Below are 17,216 nucleotides of genomic sequence, written 5' to 3'. Positions count from 1 at the left end.
AGTTTGCCTCTTACTTTTGAAAGTCTAGGCTAAACAAAAATGCAGAAAACTTGAAGTTTGTAGGACCTTTTAAAAGTTGTAAGAGTTCTTATAAGAAAGGTGCTAAGAATTCTGAAGTGTTACTTTTTAAATCTACATTGGGCTTTAGTTTAAGAGGACTCTTCATGCCATGTATTGCTGGAAGAACCACGATCCTCATTTAATCTGCAGCATGTACACTGTTTAGGTAGAAGCTCAGTTGAACTGTACTGTTGCTAGTGCTTCCAGTATGTGAGAAAGGAATCTATACTGTACTTTCTCTCATATAAGATTATGGTGTTTATTTTTTCCATTTAATCATCATGACTATACAAACCATGACTGCATGATTTTTCTTTTCTTTTTTTGCCTCTCTGCATTTAGAATTGCTGAACGTAAATCTGTTGCCTTTCCCCCATAAGTGTGCTATCGCCTGTATATTAGACGTTCCATAGAATGTCTCTGTGGAAAATAAAATCTTCCAGTTTTGGTCTCACCTCCTTTGAATATGACTGTTTTATTTCATCACGTGTGTCATGAAAAATTACAGTTGTCACTTACTTTGCCTCTTGTATGAACTATGTTTTTGAGTAGTTGCTGAAACTTACAAATTCTTAGTTTTTACTAATTCATAATTAAAATTAATTCATGCATATGAATTGGAATTGAGTTTCCGTATAGGAACTTAGAATTGTATTTCAAAGACTTGTACTGTATTGTGGAAGATGGATATTTGCTTGTTACGTTTAGAGCTTACGACACGGGCAAACAAGTCAGTTAATATTTTTTAGCTATGTTTTCCTGTAAAAGACGTTCATCATTCTTGCAAGACTACAGTTTGTTTTACCCTGTGCTTCAGGATCAAACTGCAGTCAGTTGTAACAAGACGACCTTAAAAATGGAGAAAAATGTTCATTTTTTTCCTATCACCTAATGAAAGTAGAATTACGTTGTTTAGCTGCTATCCTCAAAGTGGACCAGTAGAGCCTTTGTTAACAGAAATGTGTAACGTTTTGATTATTTATTGATACTGTGCTGAAATACAACTCTATGGGGGAAAAGTATTCTTACATTGTGTAACACCTCTTCTTTTGTTATACTATGGGTACGTGAAGAGGTATGGTTACGTAGTGCTTAGTAAGCTTGAAGGACATGTTTGGCCTAATGTAACTGCTTTGCTTGTGTTTCAGGGAAATTAGCAATTCACTGCATGTTTATTGGCAATCAGCAGTGGTTGGTAAGCAGTCATTTGATGTTTGTTTTTAATCATAACAGGAATTTCCATTTTTTACGTTGACGACCTTTCCACCAGGCTTTCTTGTCCACGTTGGCGGTGTTGTCAGTGCACGGTCTGTGAAACTCCTGGATCGCATTCACAATCCTGGTATGTTAACACAAGAACAACTTCCTTTCCCAAGTCCAGTCATAATGATCATGTACTTATAATCTTTATAACTTTACAACATACCAGTATTTGAATAGATAGTATTTGAATAGATAGAAACATATTCTAACTATGTATATTAAAAGCAATATTTTTCAGAAATAATAGCTATTCAGAGGGTATGTTTTTAGTGAGAAACTTTTCAGCAAGTTAATGAAATAATAAAGTACTTTGAATCCAATAACTTTGCACTAAAAACTGTCTTTGGATTATTGAGTTTTTAGTTATTTCTTCACCACTTCTTAATATTAAAACTTGATGCAAGTTTTCCATTCAAACAAAAATAAGATGAAATACTTGATTTTAATTATGAATGTCTTCTAATTTACAGCTCCTTGATATCCTTAAGGACTAATGACTACAATTTAGCTCAATACATGTTTTTAACCTCTTTTGATAAAACCTGTACAGCTTTTTTTCTGTTATTAAAAACATATTCTGAACAGTACTTTAAGATTTTTATTTAATATTTATCTGGGAACCCCACTGCTGGAACATGTGTATTTTGCATGTCCTAGTTCTGACATCAGAATTAAGTGGCTTTTGACTCTGGAGATTTTGTTGTTATATTCACTGAGACAAGCTGAGGAATACTCTGTAAAAAGCTGGAGTTAACAGCACGCTTGAAAATGGAAAGGAGAGTAAAAAATAGCACCTGTATTGGTTTTGCATGCACTAGTCAGGAGTAATAAAGCAAAGTTTGTGGAAATGCATCTTTAAAAGCAATTTAAAGAAAAAAATAATCTTTCTTCCTTGTCTTTCTTCTTCCTGTGGCTAAAGGCGAGTAATTCTGCAAGCAGGTAGATTGTCGCTGATCTAAAGATTCAGTAAACTGACAACATGAAATAAAATCTGAGACTTAATTTGGATTACACCCCCCGACTTTAAGGAATTTTTTTTAAGGCATATGAGTGCACAATATTATTCTTTTCCCCCTATTTTTAAGATTTATTTACACAGTGGAAGAAGATTGAGAAATGTCAAAAGTATAGTTTATATATGAGTCCTCCCTTTCTTTGTCACAAAGCTGTCTTAGGCTTCTGTATTTTCAACAGATTTCTGATACGGGTCACGTAGGTGCAAAATTTACTGTGTGATAAATTTAGTTAAGACAAAATGAAAAAATAAATCAATTTTGCTCAGAAGTTTTAAAAAGTAATTTCTTGCATTATGCACTCCTCTGTTTTTACCAACTGACTGAAGGCAGGATACGATATGAGAGAAGTTGTGCATATTTGCACAACTAAGTGGTTCATTGCAGTGTTTTTATGGGACTTGTGGATTGCTCCTGACAAGTGAATGTAAGATGCATGATACTTTGAACTCAGTATATTGCAAAACAATGAAGACAAAAGGGGGAATGAAGGCACATGTCTATTGGAGGGAAGGTGAAGAAGTAGAGAAAAATTTTCTGATATAGTGATGATCATACTAAGCATTTGAGTCAATTCTGTAAAAGATTAAAGGAAACGAACTGGCAAATGAATAAACAGGAAAATGTAGAAGAGGAAAGAACATTTGAATGTGTATTGAGAACTTATCAATAAGACAATAATTGCTATATACTGTACACTTTGATCACGCCTAGTGCTAGATTGCTATAGCATGCTCCTTTTTTCCCTTTCTATTTCAGCCTCTTATTAACTCTGCTGTCTGTGTCTTTCCAGTTCCTGTGGAGTGGTGTTGTCAATTGTGTTCTTGTTGGTAGTTTTTTTTCACTATTCTGCTCCTATAACTGATCTACTAATTTGCTGTTTTGAACTCAGCCTTTGTCGGAATTATGGGTAACACAAGATCATACAAACTGCTAGACTGGAATAGTTTCAATTCAGGTATTTTACTAGTCATTCAGTACTACATATGCTGACAGAAATTATGGCAGCTCAGTGAAGTTCTTAGAAATGCTGTAGGATATTTAGGTTAATGCTTCAAATTTAAATCTATTTAATCATCAAATGCCTAAGTGTCTTGTTTTAATGTTGTTAAAGGATTTCTTTAAAATTGCAAAACATTGTTTTAGTATAAAATAGTCTTGCTAAGGATAATTTAATATCAATCTGGAAAGCTGACTGTTCTAATGATTGGTTTGTAGTAGCTTTCAGCTTAGTGTCCATGAAGCAAGAAATTTAGGGAAAGAGAGTGAATTCTTATTTATACAGCTGGGATCAAGTCAGGTGTGGGTTCTTTTTTGTTTATTTTTTTTTTTTAGTAATTTTTTTTGTTGGTTGGTTTGATTTTTTTTTTTTTTTTTTTTTTTTGGGGGGGGGGGACGACGCTGTTGGTTAGTTTTGTTTTGCATGAGCTTGCACTTTCTTCAAGGATGGCTGTACTTCTGTTAATTTCAGGAGACTGGTGAATGTGTTTCTTCTAACTAATAGATATAAAAGTTGTCCAAGAGAATGCAAAACAGATGAAGAGGACTATCTCTTTGAAGAGAAGGGTAGCATGTAGTCTGGGATCTCTTGGTTCATAAGTCTGGTATTGTAAAATGCAATCAGCTTTCAGGACTTAGAGCATAATTATTTGAACTTTTTAATCACTTTTACACTTAACTTGAAAAAAGCCCCAATATTCTATTTTTTTATGCAGCTTCAGGGATCAAAGTGTGTAACTCCTTTGTAAAGCTGCAGAGAGAATGGATGAGTTGATAGATAAAAGCTACATAGAGTACTCTGGTCTGTTAAAACATAGGAAGAACGTAGGAAGTTCCACCTAGACATGAGGAGGAACTTCTTTCCTTTGAGGGTGGCAGAGCACTGGAACAGGCTGCCCAGAGAGGTGGTGGGGTCTCCGTTTCTGGGGACATTCAGAACCCGCCTGGACGCGTTCCTGTGCAACCTGATCTAGGTGACCCTGCTGTGGCAGGGGGGTTGGACTAGATGATCTCCAGAGGTCCCTTCCAGCCCTACCATTCTGTGATTCTGTGTTAGGGAGAGAAGTAAGGACTTCCCACCCCCTCCCTCCTTCTGCCCCTTCCTCTCTGGAAATGTCGCGTGCTTTGGAAGAAAGGCGGGCAGAACTTCTCTGCACGTAATATCTAAGCCAGCCGACCTTGCCAAACTTCGATGTTTTTTAAAGCTGGCACAGTAAAAAGGTATAAAGCTGACCTCTGGGGGTTTGTTTTCCCCTGGAAACAATCTTTCCTTCTTGGTACTTCACTGTTGCAGTGCAGCTGTGTCATGCTCAGTTTAAATTATCTGTATACATTTTTTATTTTACAAATAGTTCAATAACAGCTAGTGCCTAGAACTGCTAGCTCATTTTTGTATCCTTGTTCCTCGCTACAGTAAGTGTCCTGTGATACTATAACTATGAGGTTTTCTGGTTTTGATGGTTTTACTTGCTTGTTCTAAAGTGATGATCTTTTAAAATGAATTTTACTTACCGTATGAAAATAATATTATGAAATTATCAGATCTATTACTGGTATAGCATAGTCTGATCCAAGGTGTTAAAAATGTGTCAAAATTTTTCATCTTGTATGCTACCTTGAAAAGTTTGAATTAATTGTTGCTTCTTCAAGATAGTGTTTAGTAGGATATTACCATGGAAGAATTGTATTAGAATTAGAATTGTATTAGAATTAGAATTGTATTAGAATTAGAATTGTATTAGAATTAGAATTGTATTAGAATTAGAATTGTATTAGAATTAGAATTGTATTAGAATAATGGTGTAAATGAGGTATGTACAGACACTAAATACATGCGTTGAGGTAGGCTAGAAAGTAATCCAGAAATGTAAGCCTAGGAAGCTAAGGGGAAGTGACAAATTAATTTCTTGACAGAATAACCAAAACAGTAGCCTAAACTTTTTCAAGATAACAGGAAAGAGGAGGAAAATGCATATAGATATATCCATATATATATATATATACATATGCATTTTATGTCTGGAGGTGGTTGTTACACAAAAATTTTGGAATAGAGGTCTAAACCAAACAGTAATTTTAGAGTTAATACCTCACTGAGAACTGTCTGTACTTTTGTTGCCTTGACATGCGTCAGCAGCTCTGTAGTAACAGTCTTGATTAATCCTACCAGTTAGGGACTGAGCGGGTTATGCTTATATTCCTGGAAGTATGCTGCTTTTGCAGTGGTAGGTGTATTGCTAAACGAAGAAGATGGGAGGAAGAGAGTAGATCAGTCATTACAGATGATGTGTGATGGCTAGTAGAGTTGCAGATTACATACAAGTTAACTCTGTCTTGGACTGGAATAATGAGTATGCTCTGCAGATCTGTTATCATTGAGAAACCAAAGGAGAAGATTTCTGTTCATCTCCCCCTTTTAGGGCTTTATTGCCAGCTCTGTCATTGCTGGCTAATAAATGGTCTGAAGGAGCGCAGGGATTTATACAGCTTAAGGAAAACAATACTACATCTTTACATTATATTCACATTAGAAAAAATGTAATCACAATCATAAGTAGGCTAAAATTATTTTCCTTTTTGAAAATGTTCAGGCTTCATTTAAGCTTGCTGGTAACCTGTGTAGCATAGAAGAATTTTTTTTTTTTTTTTTTTGCCAATGGCAGGGAGGCTTGTTTAACTAAGTGTGTAAGATACAATAAGGCCATCTGATGGTGGTGAAGTATGAGACATTTGAAGATGTTTGAAAATCAAACGTGGAAGTAAAGACTGAGTTTATTTGATGAATGGAAAAGGAGCTACTTAAACATCTGGAGAATTGCATATAGTTCCATGACAAAATTGTTTACATGCTTGTAAAATTAGGAAAAGGTGATGATCAAGATGAATCTGCAAATAAAAGTACAGAGAAGAGCACAAATTCATAGAAAGGTGGGCACATAATGCAGTGGAACAAATACTCTGGTGCTGTCTCTGAAAAAGGGTGTTAAAGATGTAATATGAATACAAAAACATGAAAGGAATCCTGGATCCAGAAGATTTTTTTTTTAAAGCTTCTCCCTGAGGTTAAATACAGAGAACAAAGGTTCCTTAGGAAGTGCAAGGAACTTGTTGAGTAGAGACTGTTTTTACATATGACTGTTTCATAGCACTAACACATAGAGTGTTCTCACATAATTACATTTTGTAAACTCCCCATTCAGGAAGCTGCTTCAGCAGTGATTCTTCAGTTCCAGTAGTCAGAAACGTGGAAGGAGAAAAGTTTGTTAATAAAATTCCTAAAGGTCTCCTGACCTCCTTGTGTGATATCCAGACTTGCGGTTGGAGGGTGAAATTCTCCAGAATGCTAGCTTTGTCTGTAAGGAAATGCAAGAGGAAAGCTTGAGTATGTTTTTGTTCTGTAACTAAATGCTTTTGTTTCACAGAAATACAAACATACAATGAATGTACAAATTACACTTCGTACTGCTGTCTGTGGTGTAAATGTGGCACACTTGTTATAACACAGTAGAAAACGTCAGAATGTTTTTGTTACTGTCTGATGTGGCTTCAGAACTAATAGAAAACTAGTAGAAACCCGACACTTTTAAGCTTGACCTCTCGCCTTTACTTGGAGAATTTCTGGGTTAACTTATTGTGCATCAATGGGTGTTGATGTGACAATGGGAGGTTAAGGCAGTTGTCAGAGGCTTTCCTGAACAGAGTGAGGGGTGCAATGTTTTCCAGTAATATTTTACTCTACTTTTCTGCAGCCTTTCCAGAGGAGTGAATATTCTAAATGGTCTTTATGGTTAATGTGAGTGGTGTTTGAATATTCTTGTTTGAAGCAGATGCACCCTTATATTAATAAAAAAAAATATTCTTTGGGACCATGTATTATTTTCTTTTGGAGAGATCTGAGTAGATATTTATGTAATTGAGCAAAGGGTGGTCACCGTCAGTGAGTATGGAATAGTATTCCCATGTTCTGTTAGAGATTCATAAATTAATGAACTTGAGATTTAAAATCTTTGGTTTAGAATTCTTTGCCTAATAGTAAGTAATGCTGTTCCAGCTGTTCATATTGATTTAAAAGTCTCCCTGAAATTTGTCTAAAGGGGTGAAAGCCATCATAGTCTTTTCACTGCATAAATGTTCCAATAAAGCTGTTGCTTATTGCACCACTGCAGTTTGGTTTTGAATTGATAGTATGTAAGAGAGAGAACCTTGATCTTGCAGAAAATTGTTATTCTTGCACATAACTCTTCTTGATTTCAAAATACAGGGCTTGACTAAAACTGTTATCTTGATATAATTTCCTTCATGGATTACAGTGAGTTTTTTCAGCCTTATGATGTGTCACTGTGTGGTTGCAAAGATATAGTTGTAGAACTCCTTACCTGGCTCAAAATTATCTATTATTGTTAGAACAAAACTAGAATGATTGTAGTTAAAAGGACACCTTCTAACTACTACGTAATTACAGGTGAACACGTCCTTGTAAAATGTCTACAGACAGTGTCGTAGGAAAATGGCAGATAACACTAGTTCTAACTGGCCATAACAGGATTATAGGAATAACTCTGGTTAAATGTTAATGGATAAGATTATTATTTGAGCTGAATTAGGCAAAAGAGCTTCTCCTTCGAAGTACTAAGACTGAAGTTCCTCAATGTGCCACGTTTCTTATAAGGAAATACTATAGGTCTGGGGGTTTTTTGGTTTTGTTTTTTTTTTTTTTTATGGTTCAGTTTGTACTTTGGATTCTGTTAGACAGTGCAGTTTGTTTTGCACTAATATTTTCAGTGGTTTTTGTAAGTTTTGAATTTTCTGTCTGTCTTAATGTGGTCTCCAAAAAGCACTGTAGGAAAGGTTCCTTGTATCCAGAAGTTTAGAGAGGCTTAGCGGGCTAGTTTGTGTCCAAACAAAATAAACAGTTGTGAGAGCATAGAAATAATGAATGCAGAGGTTCTGTGAACGTAACAAGTAAAAGCCTGTGGAGTGTAAACAATGAGTAGGAAATACAGAGGCAGTATCATTTTGTGCCAAATAATGCCATCCCATTTCTGCAGTTGTGCAGTGAGGTAGATAGTCTGCGTGGCAGCCAACAAGAAAGCGGCAGTCTTGTCTGTGACCATCTGTCTGTGTGTGTTTGAGAGATAATTTTTTTTTGCGTGTAAAATGCTATATGTTTCTTTCAAGGACTGTGTTAGATAAGTTAACATTATTGTTGCTTGTTTTAAGGTTCCATCTAGGGTGGCTTTTTTAAAGCTTTAAATCCTACTTGTAGTTCATTTTGTGATACTAGTTATAAAATAGATAAAATGTCGTTTAAGACGACCTGCCTTGTTACAGAATAGCATCTCCAGCTTTCGGTAATAGCCCCTTTGTTGCTGTCATTTGAAGATGTCCTTTGAAGGTTGCTCATGTTTTAAAATAGGTTGTATTTATTGTGCCAAGATGACAAAACAATAGAGAGATAGAATAAGTAGTCTCTTTATTACCTAGCAGCTATTCAAGGTGACAAACCTTGCCCATGTAACTGTAATAGGGTAATGCTGTAATGAATTAAAACAGGTTCCTACATCTTTAGTGTCCCACTCATGATTAGAGGAACCTTATGCACAGCTGTGAGGACTTCACTATTACAGGATGAATGACCAAAATAATAACTAAAAGCTGGAGTGACAAAGTTAGGTATTTAGGCCTTGCACACTAATTTTCCAGAAACAAATTAATTTCCGATATTTAACATTTTGTTATGTTTGGGCAGTACTTCTGAACTTTTATAATTCTAAGGAAGTATGGTAAAGTTTAAACCTTTAGTTTTTAAGTGTTATCTTAGTAGTTTAATTTTAGGTTTAATTTTTAATATATACATATATAAACACTCTGAACATCTTTTTTTGGTGTTTAAATGCTCTATCTTTTGATTTTGATTTTATTTATTTTTAAGTTTTATTTAAGTTGTATTACATGGTGATTTCCTTTAACTATAAATTGTTACTGCAGTTTTGGCATTATTGCAGCGTTAGTTGGTTTTTTATTTTTTAAAGATGATACTTCTGTGCCGTTCCTATCAGACCTTCATCTAGAATTAGAAGCAAAAGTTATAGGATGTATTACTGTTATGGCTGTGTAGTTAATGCGTGGTGGTATTCGCAGCAGACTTTGTTGAACGAGTTTATGGAAAACTCTTGCCTCAAAGATTGCTTTCCATAGTTAGAAAAGATTAAATTATGCTGTAGTCTGTCGAAGTGGTTCTTGCATGTTTATTCCTAAGATCAATTACGTCTATAACTTACAATGTGTGACTGAGACAAAGTGTACAACAGGGGAGGTTTGCTTTTTTCAGTGTTAAAATCCAAGTAGCTTCTCTTTTTTTGATCTGGGACATTTTGTTTAGATTTACAAACTTGAATTAGTTTAGGTCACAGATGTTATGTCACAGTGGACTGTATAAAATACTTGTGTTTAGTGGTGTCAGTCATAAGGCTTACAAGATGCTAATCTTTGGGTGTCTGAGCATTAAAATGTTCCAAGGAACATTTACTTGAGGAACAAATGCAGGGAGACATCTCAAGACTTGCTGTTGGGGTGATTGGAAGTTTAGGTAGGATTCCGAAAGCCAAATTTTGAAGTGGGATTTTTATAATTCCTTTTTAGAGGTGAGACAGGTAAAAACAACCCCTGATCTATTTTAAAATTCCTTATTGAAAGTATAATTCCATATGTTTCTGCCTAAATCACAAATACATTCACCCGTATCAGAGATATAGGAACTATGGAGATTCTGTTAATTCTGTTTCACACTTAAAATAACATTTTTTTTTTTATTGAAGAAAAACCAGAGTATTCTGTAGCCTCCTAGCGGTGATGTAAGTTTTTTTCGTGGAATTCAGAATGTAAGAAAAGAATTCAGGAGTTTTGATGGGAATGTTACTAAGAGGAACACTTCGGTGCTTCTCCATCTTGGGATATCTTGGTTTTAAAGCTAACACTCCTCAATAGTGAGCTACCACTAAAAGGAATGATGCTGCTTTTCTGTACGGTTTCTGCCATGTTCCCTTGCAGTCTTCTGGTGGTCATGTAGTGATTTAGCCTGACTGACCCAATAGAAAAGTGGCCTTGCAAATGAATGGTTTTGTGTTCAATCATCCAGCTGAAATATCTCATCCTGTAAATGCATGAAAGCTGGATGCAGTTTTAATCCTAAATCATCTTAAAATTGTTTCTTTAGTAATTGAAGAATGTCTTCAACATCCAAATGAAACCTGCTTTTCTTGCTCTTTCAGTATGGGCTTGAGAAATGAGGTACGTGCTGACTTCATCTGGCAGAAAAGCACTGGTTCAATATTATTCTCCAGGCTGGATGTTTTATCTGTAGTTTAAGCTTTGTAGGAGTAAATGTACCTGTTCTCTTTGGTAGTGTGGTTGCACTCTTTTCTGCTGTTTTAGTGTATCTTAGTTTTCGTTTGATAAATCCCAATAATCTATTTTCTTCAGTTTCCATATCATAAGCAAAGTTTTCTTTTTCACGTTAGTCTTAAAGAATAATATAAGGAGTAATTTTTAGAAAAGGATGGAGTGGCTTTGAGAAATCTTCTGAAAGTTTTAGGTTAGTCTGTTGTAAGTTTAGTTATTTGCTACCCAAGTTTTGTGTTTAAACTTTACAGCCAAGAGGATTTGTCTTTGATTAATGTAGTTGTTAAATATTTTAGAAAGATGACAGGAAATTTCAATATTTATGGGATAATCAGAGAGGATTAAATTGAACTTCGAAGTCCAGGGAAGGGTGCTTGTAAACCTAACAAAGGTATTTCTTAAACCTACAAAAAAAAATCCCACGCTTTTTTCTGTATAAGCTGATTAGTAGGTTTTAATGAAGAAGGTAGAAGAATTAGGGAGTAAGGAGGATGTGGATAATGTCTCTGCCTAGTGAAAGACTCAGAGATTGAATTTGAAGGTATATTATTGGTGCCTTCATTACCATTTTTGAGACAATAGAAAAATGAGTCATTTGTAGATTGTGAAAACTTTCATAGTATTATTGTCCTCCTCATTTCAGAACGTTAAGTTATAAATGTAAATATGAAATTACAGCATATTACAATAGGTTCAAGTCAATCATACAGTTCCTACTTCAGAGTAATTGTCTCAGGATGTCTAGGGATTCAGCTTTAATACAGTAACTCTTGAGTGTGATCTGTGTAGTAATCAAGAAACCATTCTTATTAATTTTTCTTCAATTTTTAAAAACCTGTATGGTCCTATTGTAATGCAGATTCTGGCTAAATCTTGAAAGGCCCTGTACAAGTGAACGTCTAGCAAGTAACTTTGGAAAGGTGTTACTTCTTATGAGTCAGAAAGTATTGGTGGTGTCAAGGATTATCTCCCGGTGAAATATTTGGACAGGATGTTGTCAACCTCATATTTTGAAGGAAAGAAATAGGTGAATTGGTGGTGGATTGAACCGACTCAAAGAATATTTAGGGCACAAAATAAATACAATGCTGCTTGTATCTTCTAAAGCTGTTCAATGAAGTAAGTTCGGAAAGTTTCAGTTGGAGGAGGTTTGAGTTGGCACGATTTTTATAGAATACTCTACTGTTGACATTGTTTCTCAAGTCTTCAACTCTAGAAACAGTGTGCTTTGTTTCCACTTTGTTATAAATATCATGCCAATTTTGAAACATTAGGACCAGTAGGTTTAATATTCAGTCTTTGGTTTCCAATAAAGGGCGCATAATAGCAGTGTAATTTTTGCAAACTTTTTTGCTTAAAGTTATAGACAATCCTTGCTATAAACTACTCAGTAGATTTGCTAGAAAAGCTTGTGATTGAGTGCTATGTATGCTTGCCTTTTTGCTTCCACCTAGAATCCAGGGCCATTACTTTCTGTAACCATTTCAGTGAGCTGCCATAGTTTTCAGTCTGTACTGTCACCTGATCCAAGCATGCGCCAAAATACCCACCGTTTCTGGCTACTGTCTGCTGAATCTGCTTTGCAAACCCTTAGTTCTTAAGCTTTTGCCTTAGCAAAAAAACAACAACAGGCACTCTTACGGAGTGTACTGGACACATGCCATCCTGCTTCCCTAACTCCTCTAATTGTTTATGTAAATCCTTAGCTTTACTAAACTTGTAAATGCTACAATGGCATCCCCGTGTGAAATTGTGTGGCTCATGTGTCAAAAAAGGCTGCTTGTGAAAATATTTGTCAGAAGAATATGAATGCTACACATTGCACTGCATTCAGTGTTTTGTATCAATTTATTATTGCAATGTCATGGTGTTTGATTTTAATTGTAGACAATCATTTTGTGTTTTTAATATGCAAAGGTAAGTTCATGTAAACTATGAATGTACAGTATTTATATATAAAGATACTGATTCGTACTTTTGGCCTCTTTCTGGAAGAAGAAATACTTGATTAAATGTCTTAAGCAGAGGACCCAGTCTTCTTCACAAACACTTGTTTATGCATGACTTGTATAGAAATTTTTAAACTTGTGCAATAAGAATTTGTTGGATTTTTTGAAAGAAGTTGGGCCTGATCCTGTTAACACTGAAGACAATGGCTGGAAAATTGTTCTTATCTCTAAGAATGAAAATGATCCAGTATTACTGTAGTTAATAGTTTTGTTAATTTTGATGTTGAACAGATTCTCAGAGTAAAGGCTTAAATGTTGCTTTAGCAAGACATAGTGTTGAGCAACCGTACAACAATATGTGCTTTCTGTTATGATAAGGTGTTCTTGTAGATAAGTTAGGCAAGAAATTTGTGGTAACTCTCTTAGGAACTTATTCCTAAAGTTTAATTTAAACTATAAATTTATGTGGAGGAAAGTTAAATGTTTGCATAGAGTTTGGGACCCGTCACTATTTCTACCTTTTCTGTTCCCCTTAAGCTTATCTGTTGCCTTTCAACATTTCATTCTGTTTCAGTTTTTACTGTGGCTACATACCTTTTCAGTGCCATATTCTTATTTGTAATCTTACTCTTTATTCCACAGCACTTTCCCTGTTCATCCCCAGTTGCTTCATCTGTTGCTCACTTTCAACTCCTTTGTCATGACTTTGCATTTTCTTGCACTTTTTGTCATAGAATGGTCATTGGTGACAAGTAGGAGCAGTTTCTGCCAAATGGTACCTAAAGGTGTGAAGAGAAAAGTTATGATTTAGTAAAATTGGCTTTTTTGTCTTTGCTTATGTCTAGAAAAAGGTTACTTCTCCTTTGCAGGCATTTTTCTGTGAAGTACGAAAATCTGTGTGGCTGTTCAATGTTTATAGCCAACTGTCTGTGATCAAATCTAACTGAGCAAGAATTGTTCTGCATAGTCAGTGAACTAGTTTTCCTACTGCTTACACTTCCCTGTTGTAGAGAGAAACACACATTAATAAGCAATCTTCTTATCTGTGATTGGATGGGGAAGGAGAAATTGCTCCCAAGATCCATGTCCCTTCCACCATGAAGAGTTAGTGATAACTTTTATGGAACATGCTGGTGGTCTCACGTCTCCCATACAGCTCTGAGTTTTGTCAGATGTTGTAGCCTTTTCCTTAAAATGGATTTCCAAAGTTGCTCCGTTCACCTACTGCTACTGCCATTAACTGGTGTCAGCAATCGCAGCCTCTGTTCAGACAGAGAAGCGCATGCAAAAGAGATTTTGCCTCCTGCTTTCCTGTATGTGTACTGCCGATGGTTCTCATAGCTGAGCTTGGGAACTCCAACCCTACGATGTGATGGGTTATTTCTGCTTGATTCTCAGCTTTTAAAAGCTGAAAAGAGTGAGACCTTGCTAGCAGGTAATTCAGCCATCTGAGTCAGGATTACTGTGTATCATCTCAACCATTTGATTTTCCCAATCAGTTAAAGTATCTAAACAGTGTTTTCACATTAAGAGACAGCAAAGTGCAGTGCCTTGAGATTCTATTAGTAATTCACTGAAACCTGCTGAAGGTGAACTCAGATACAATGGAACATGATTGATACAGTTCATGAAAATCCTTAGTCTGTTTTGTGTCTTAACGTGTATGTTTTTGTCTTGGTTGTGGAGAAACTTCCTGAGAACTATCACTGTAGGTTTTTTTTCTGTTTAGTGTTCATTTCTTCAAGCAAAGGTTGGATAAACTTCAGTCTGGACACCCAAGGCTGCTGTTAATCAGTACAATGCTACGATTTACACAAGCATTAGCATCTAAAGTTAGCTATAGTTGAATATACATACCTCTGTGCTCGTTTTTAATTAGAAAATGGTCATTAGTTTATTTTAGAAAGTTGAAAGCCTAGTTCTAATTGAAGAGTTGAGGTAAATTCATGAATGAATACATCTTGCTGTACAATATTTTTGTTTTAGTAACTTTCAAAATATGTGTATATCTGCATCTTTCATTTTTGTTTGTCATGTCAGAGAACCTAGTGTATGATATGGAGTTATCATACACTATATTTATAAATATTCCTGATAGTACAAAATTGGTTCCCAGTGTGAATCTCAAGTTTTGACATTGATATTTTAAATTATGATTCAGCAAGGAGATCTCAATGGCTAGAAGTTTCTATGTGTGCAAAGTTCAGTTGTTTCCAGGAAAATTGTATGAGAATCTATCTACTCAGAACCCTTTGTAGCATCTGAGTGCCTATTGTTTGCTATTGTTTTTCCTCTTATTTTATGAATCAACAATTAACATAGTTTTCAACTAAGGTCATTGGTACAGGTAAGCCATTTTGAAAGAAGAAACAGTTGACAGACTCTAATTGTGAACAACAGTATTTCTTCATATGTAAACTTGCAAGACAAGCTTTAGTTTTGGGAAACTAATTGCTGAACAGTTAAAACAAATGTATTGCGTAAACTTATTCTAGCAGCGCTTTTTTGTGTTTTTAATGTAGTATTCAAGAAAAGCAGGTAGGATACATTTTAGCATATAACCTCAAAGGCAATAAATGTAATTAGAATCCATTTGGGGGGAGGGGGAGGAAAAATGTGCGGTTGCCAGGATACCGAACCAAAAAAGCATAGACAAATACATAGCCAACATACATCTTGTACCTCTAAATATTGTTAATCTAGAAGTAGTTTCAAATACGTATGGTTTCTCAAAGTTAGAAGTGCTGAAATAAGACCACAGAGCTGTGTATTCGGTTAGTGATACAGTCCTAAATATTTTTAAAATCTGGTTAACAGAGAGAACTGCTTGCAGTAGGAAAAATTATGGAGGTTATTTCAAAGATGTCAAGTGTATACAGAAGTAAAATATTACTTTATTACTACAAATACTGTTTCATCACTACTACTGCTAATAGTTTTTCAATATTACAGATTATATGTGATGCTTTGTTGCAAGTTACATGCTGCTCTCGTGTTGTTGGAAATTTGACAGCATGGTCTTCAAGTGGGTAGAGATTGGAACTGTGTCTACAGTATTTTGGTGTTATCTGTCATATGGACAACAACAAGAATGCAGTAATTTGTAAGCACCTGTTCACATGGGTGGTAAACAAGGAAGTTAATGAAAAACCCCATTAGTGTTTGCATGAAGCGTGATAGCTAGGAAATAAAAAGGGTCCAGATACAACAAAACACTTGAACATGAAAAATTCGACTTTTCAGATTAATTGCATGAAGCTTTATGTTGACATAGTGCGGAATAGTGAACTGATTTATACTTTGTCTTTCAGATGAACCAGAGACACGAGATGCATGGTGGGCAGAAATCAGACAAGAAATAAAATCCCATGCCAAGGCATTGGGTTGTCATGCTGTAGTGGGCTACAGTGAATCAACTAGCATTTGGTAAATCATGATGATGATTTGATTTTCAAAATGACACAGAAAATTTATTTCATCTTCAGTGGATTAAAAATGAGGAACTGTTTCAACACAGTTGTCGATACTGTCTAGCATAACTACTTTGGAGAGTTTGTTAAAGTAACTTTCTAAGATTTCAGTGTTGTGCTTTCTTTCTTTTTAGTATGTTTTGGTTTGGGTTTTTATTGGTTTTAAGTTTTTTCTAATGAACGTCACAATTTTTATTTTTCAAAAAATTTTCAAACCTATGTATTTGCTTTTGTAGTAACAATATTAATTTATTTATGAATTTTTCTAAACCTCGTCTACCTAAATAGTTAAGATTTCCTAAAAGTATATGTATTGTAGTTTCATTACTGGGTAACAACTGGCAGACCAGCACTTAAATGGTAAACTTCAAACTTAAGGCATTAAATTCTTTACTAGGCATGTATTAATTGTAAGTTGAAGGAAAATATGCTGCCTGATAGATCTAGAATACTTTAGGTATAAAGGTTCTATATTTTTTTTCTGGAAAATATATGTAATTATTTTTATCTTTCAATCCTACAGTAATGTTTAACATACTAAACTGCAGCTCTGCATTAGTCTTTCTGAGGTTGAATTCCTCAGACCTGCGTCCTGTTCAGGCCAAAACTCCAGTGTCTTACTGTATTCCCTTTGACTAAGAGAATTCCCATTGACTAAGAGTATTTTGGTGTCTTAATAGCAAACTTTGTGAGAGGCTTGGAGATGAGGAGAAATAATTTGGGATTAATCTAATTACTCATCCTTCTCTCTCTCTGGCCCAGGAAAGGTTGTGTCTCTTTCTAGCTCTGGAAAGTAATCCACGAAGAGCTTCTCCTGGGGCCAAGTGTGTCTAACTGGTATCAAATAGAAAAGTACTCTGGCTCACTAGTTGTTTTGAATTGCTTTAGGAAAGTGACTGAAGCAAACTCAGACATCTGAATTTATTTTCTGTCAAGTTGATTTTGCCTAAATTCTTTAAAGAAAAAGCACTAAGGATTTGCTTTTTTAAAGAGGGAAGTTGGAAAAAGAAGTTTCATTGTACTTTGCGATTGATAAGTTGAAGAAGGAAATACAGTGTTAA

The 17,216-nt window shown here is 35.1% G+C and overlaps 1 protein-coding gene across 16 annotated transcripts in view; it reads left to right on the top strand.

The window, feature by feature from the left end:
- Positions 1-17,216, top strand: part of C2CD5 (C2 calcium dependent domain containing 5) — a 69,024-nt gene that overhangs the window by 25,928 nt on the left and 25,880 nt on the right. For all 16 annotated transcript variants that reach the window (XM_054206259.1, XM_054207133.1, XM_054207051.1 and 13 more), the window contains 2 exons: positions 1,294-1,402; positions 15,997-16,111. In XM_054206259.1, the coding sequence (XP_054062234.1) occupies positions 1,294-1,402; positions 15,997-16,111 (224 nt within the window). The remainder of the gene's footprint in view (positions 1-1,293; positions 1,403-15,996; positions 16,112-17,216) is intronic.

This window comes from Rissa tridactyla, chromosome 1, assembly GCF_028500815.1.
Source record: "Rissa tridactyla isolate bRisTri1 chromosome 1, bRisTri1.patW.cur.20221130, whole genome shotgun sequence".
NCBI lineage: Eukaryota > Metazoa > Chordata > Aves > Charadriiformes > Laridae > Rissa > Rissa tridactyla.
This window is presented reverse-complemented; position numbering and strand designations above follow the sequence as displayed.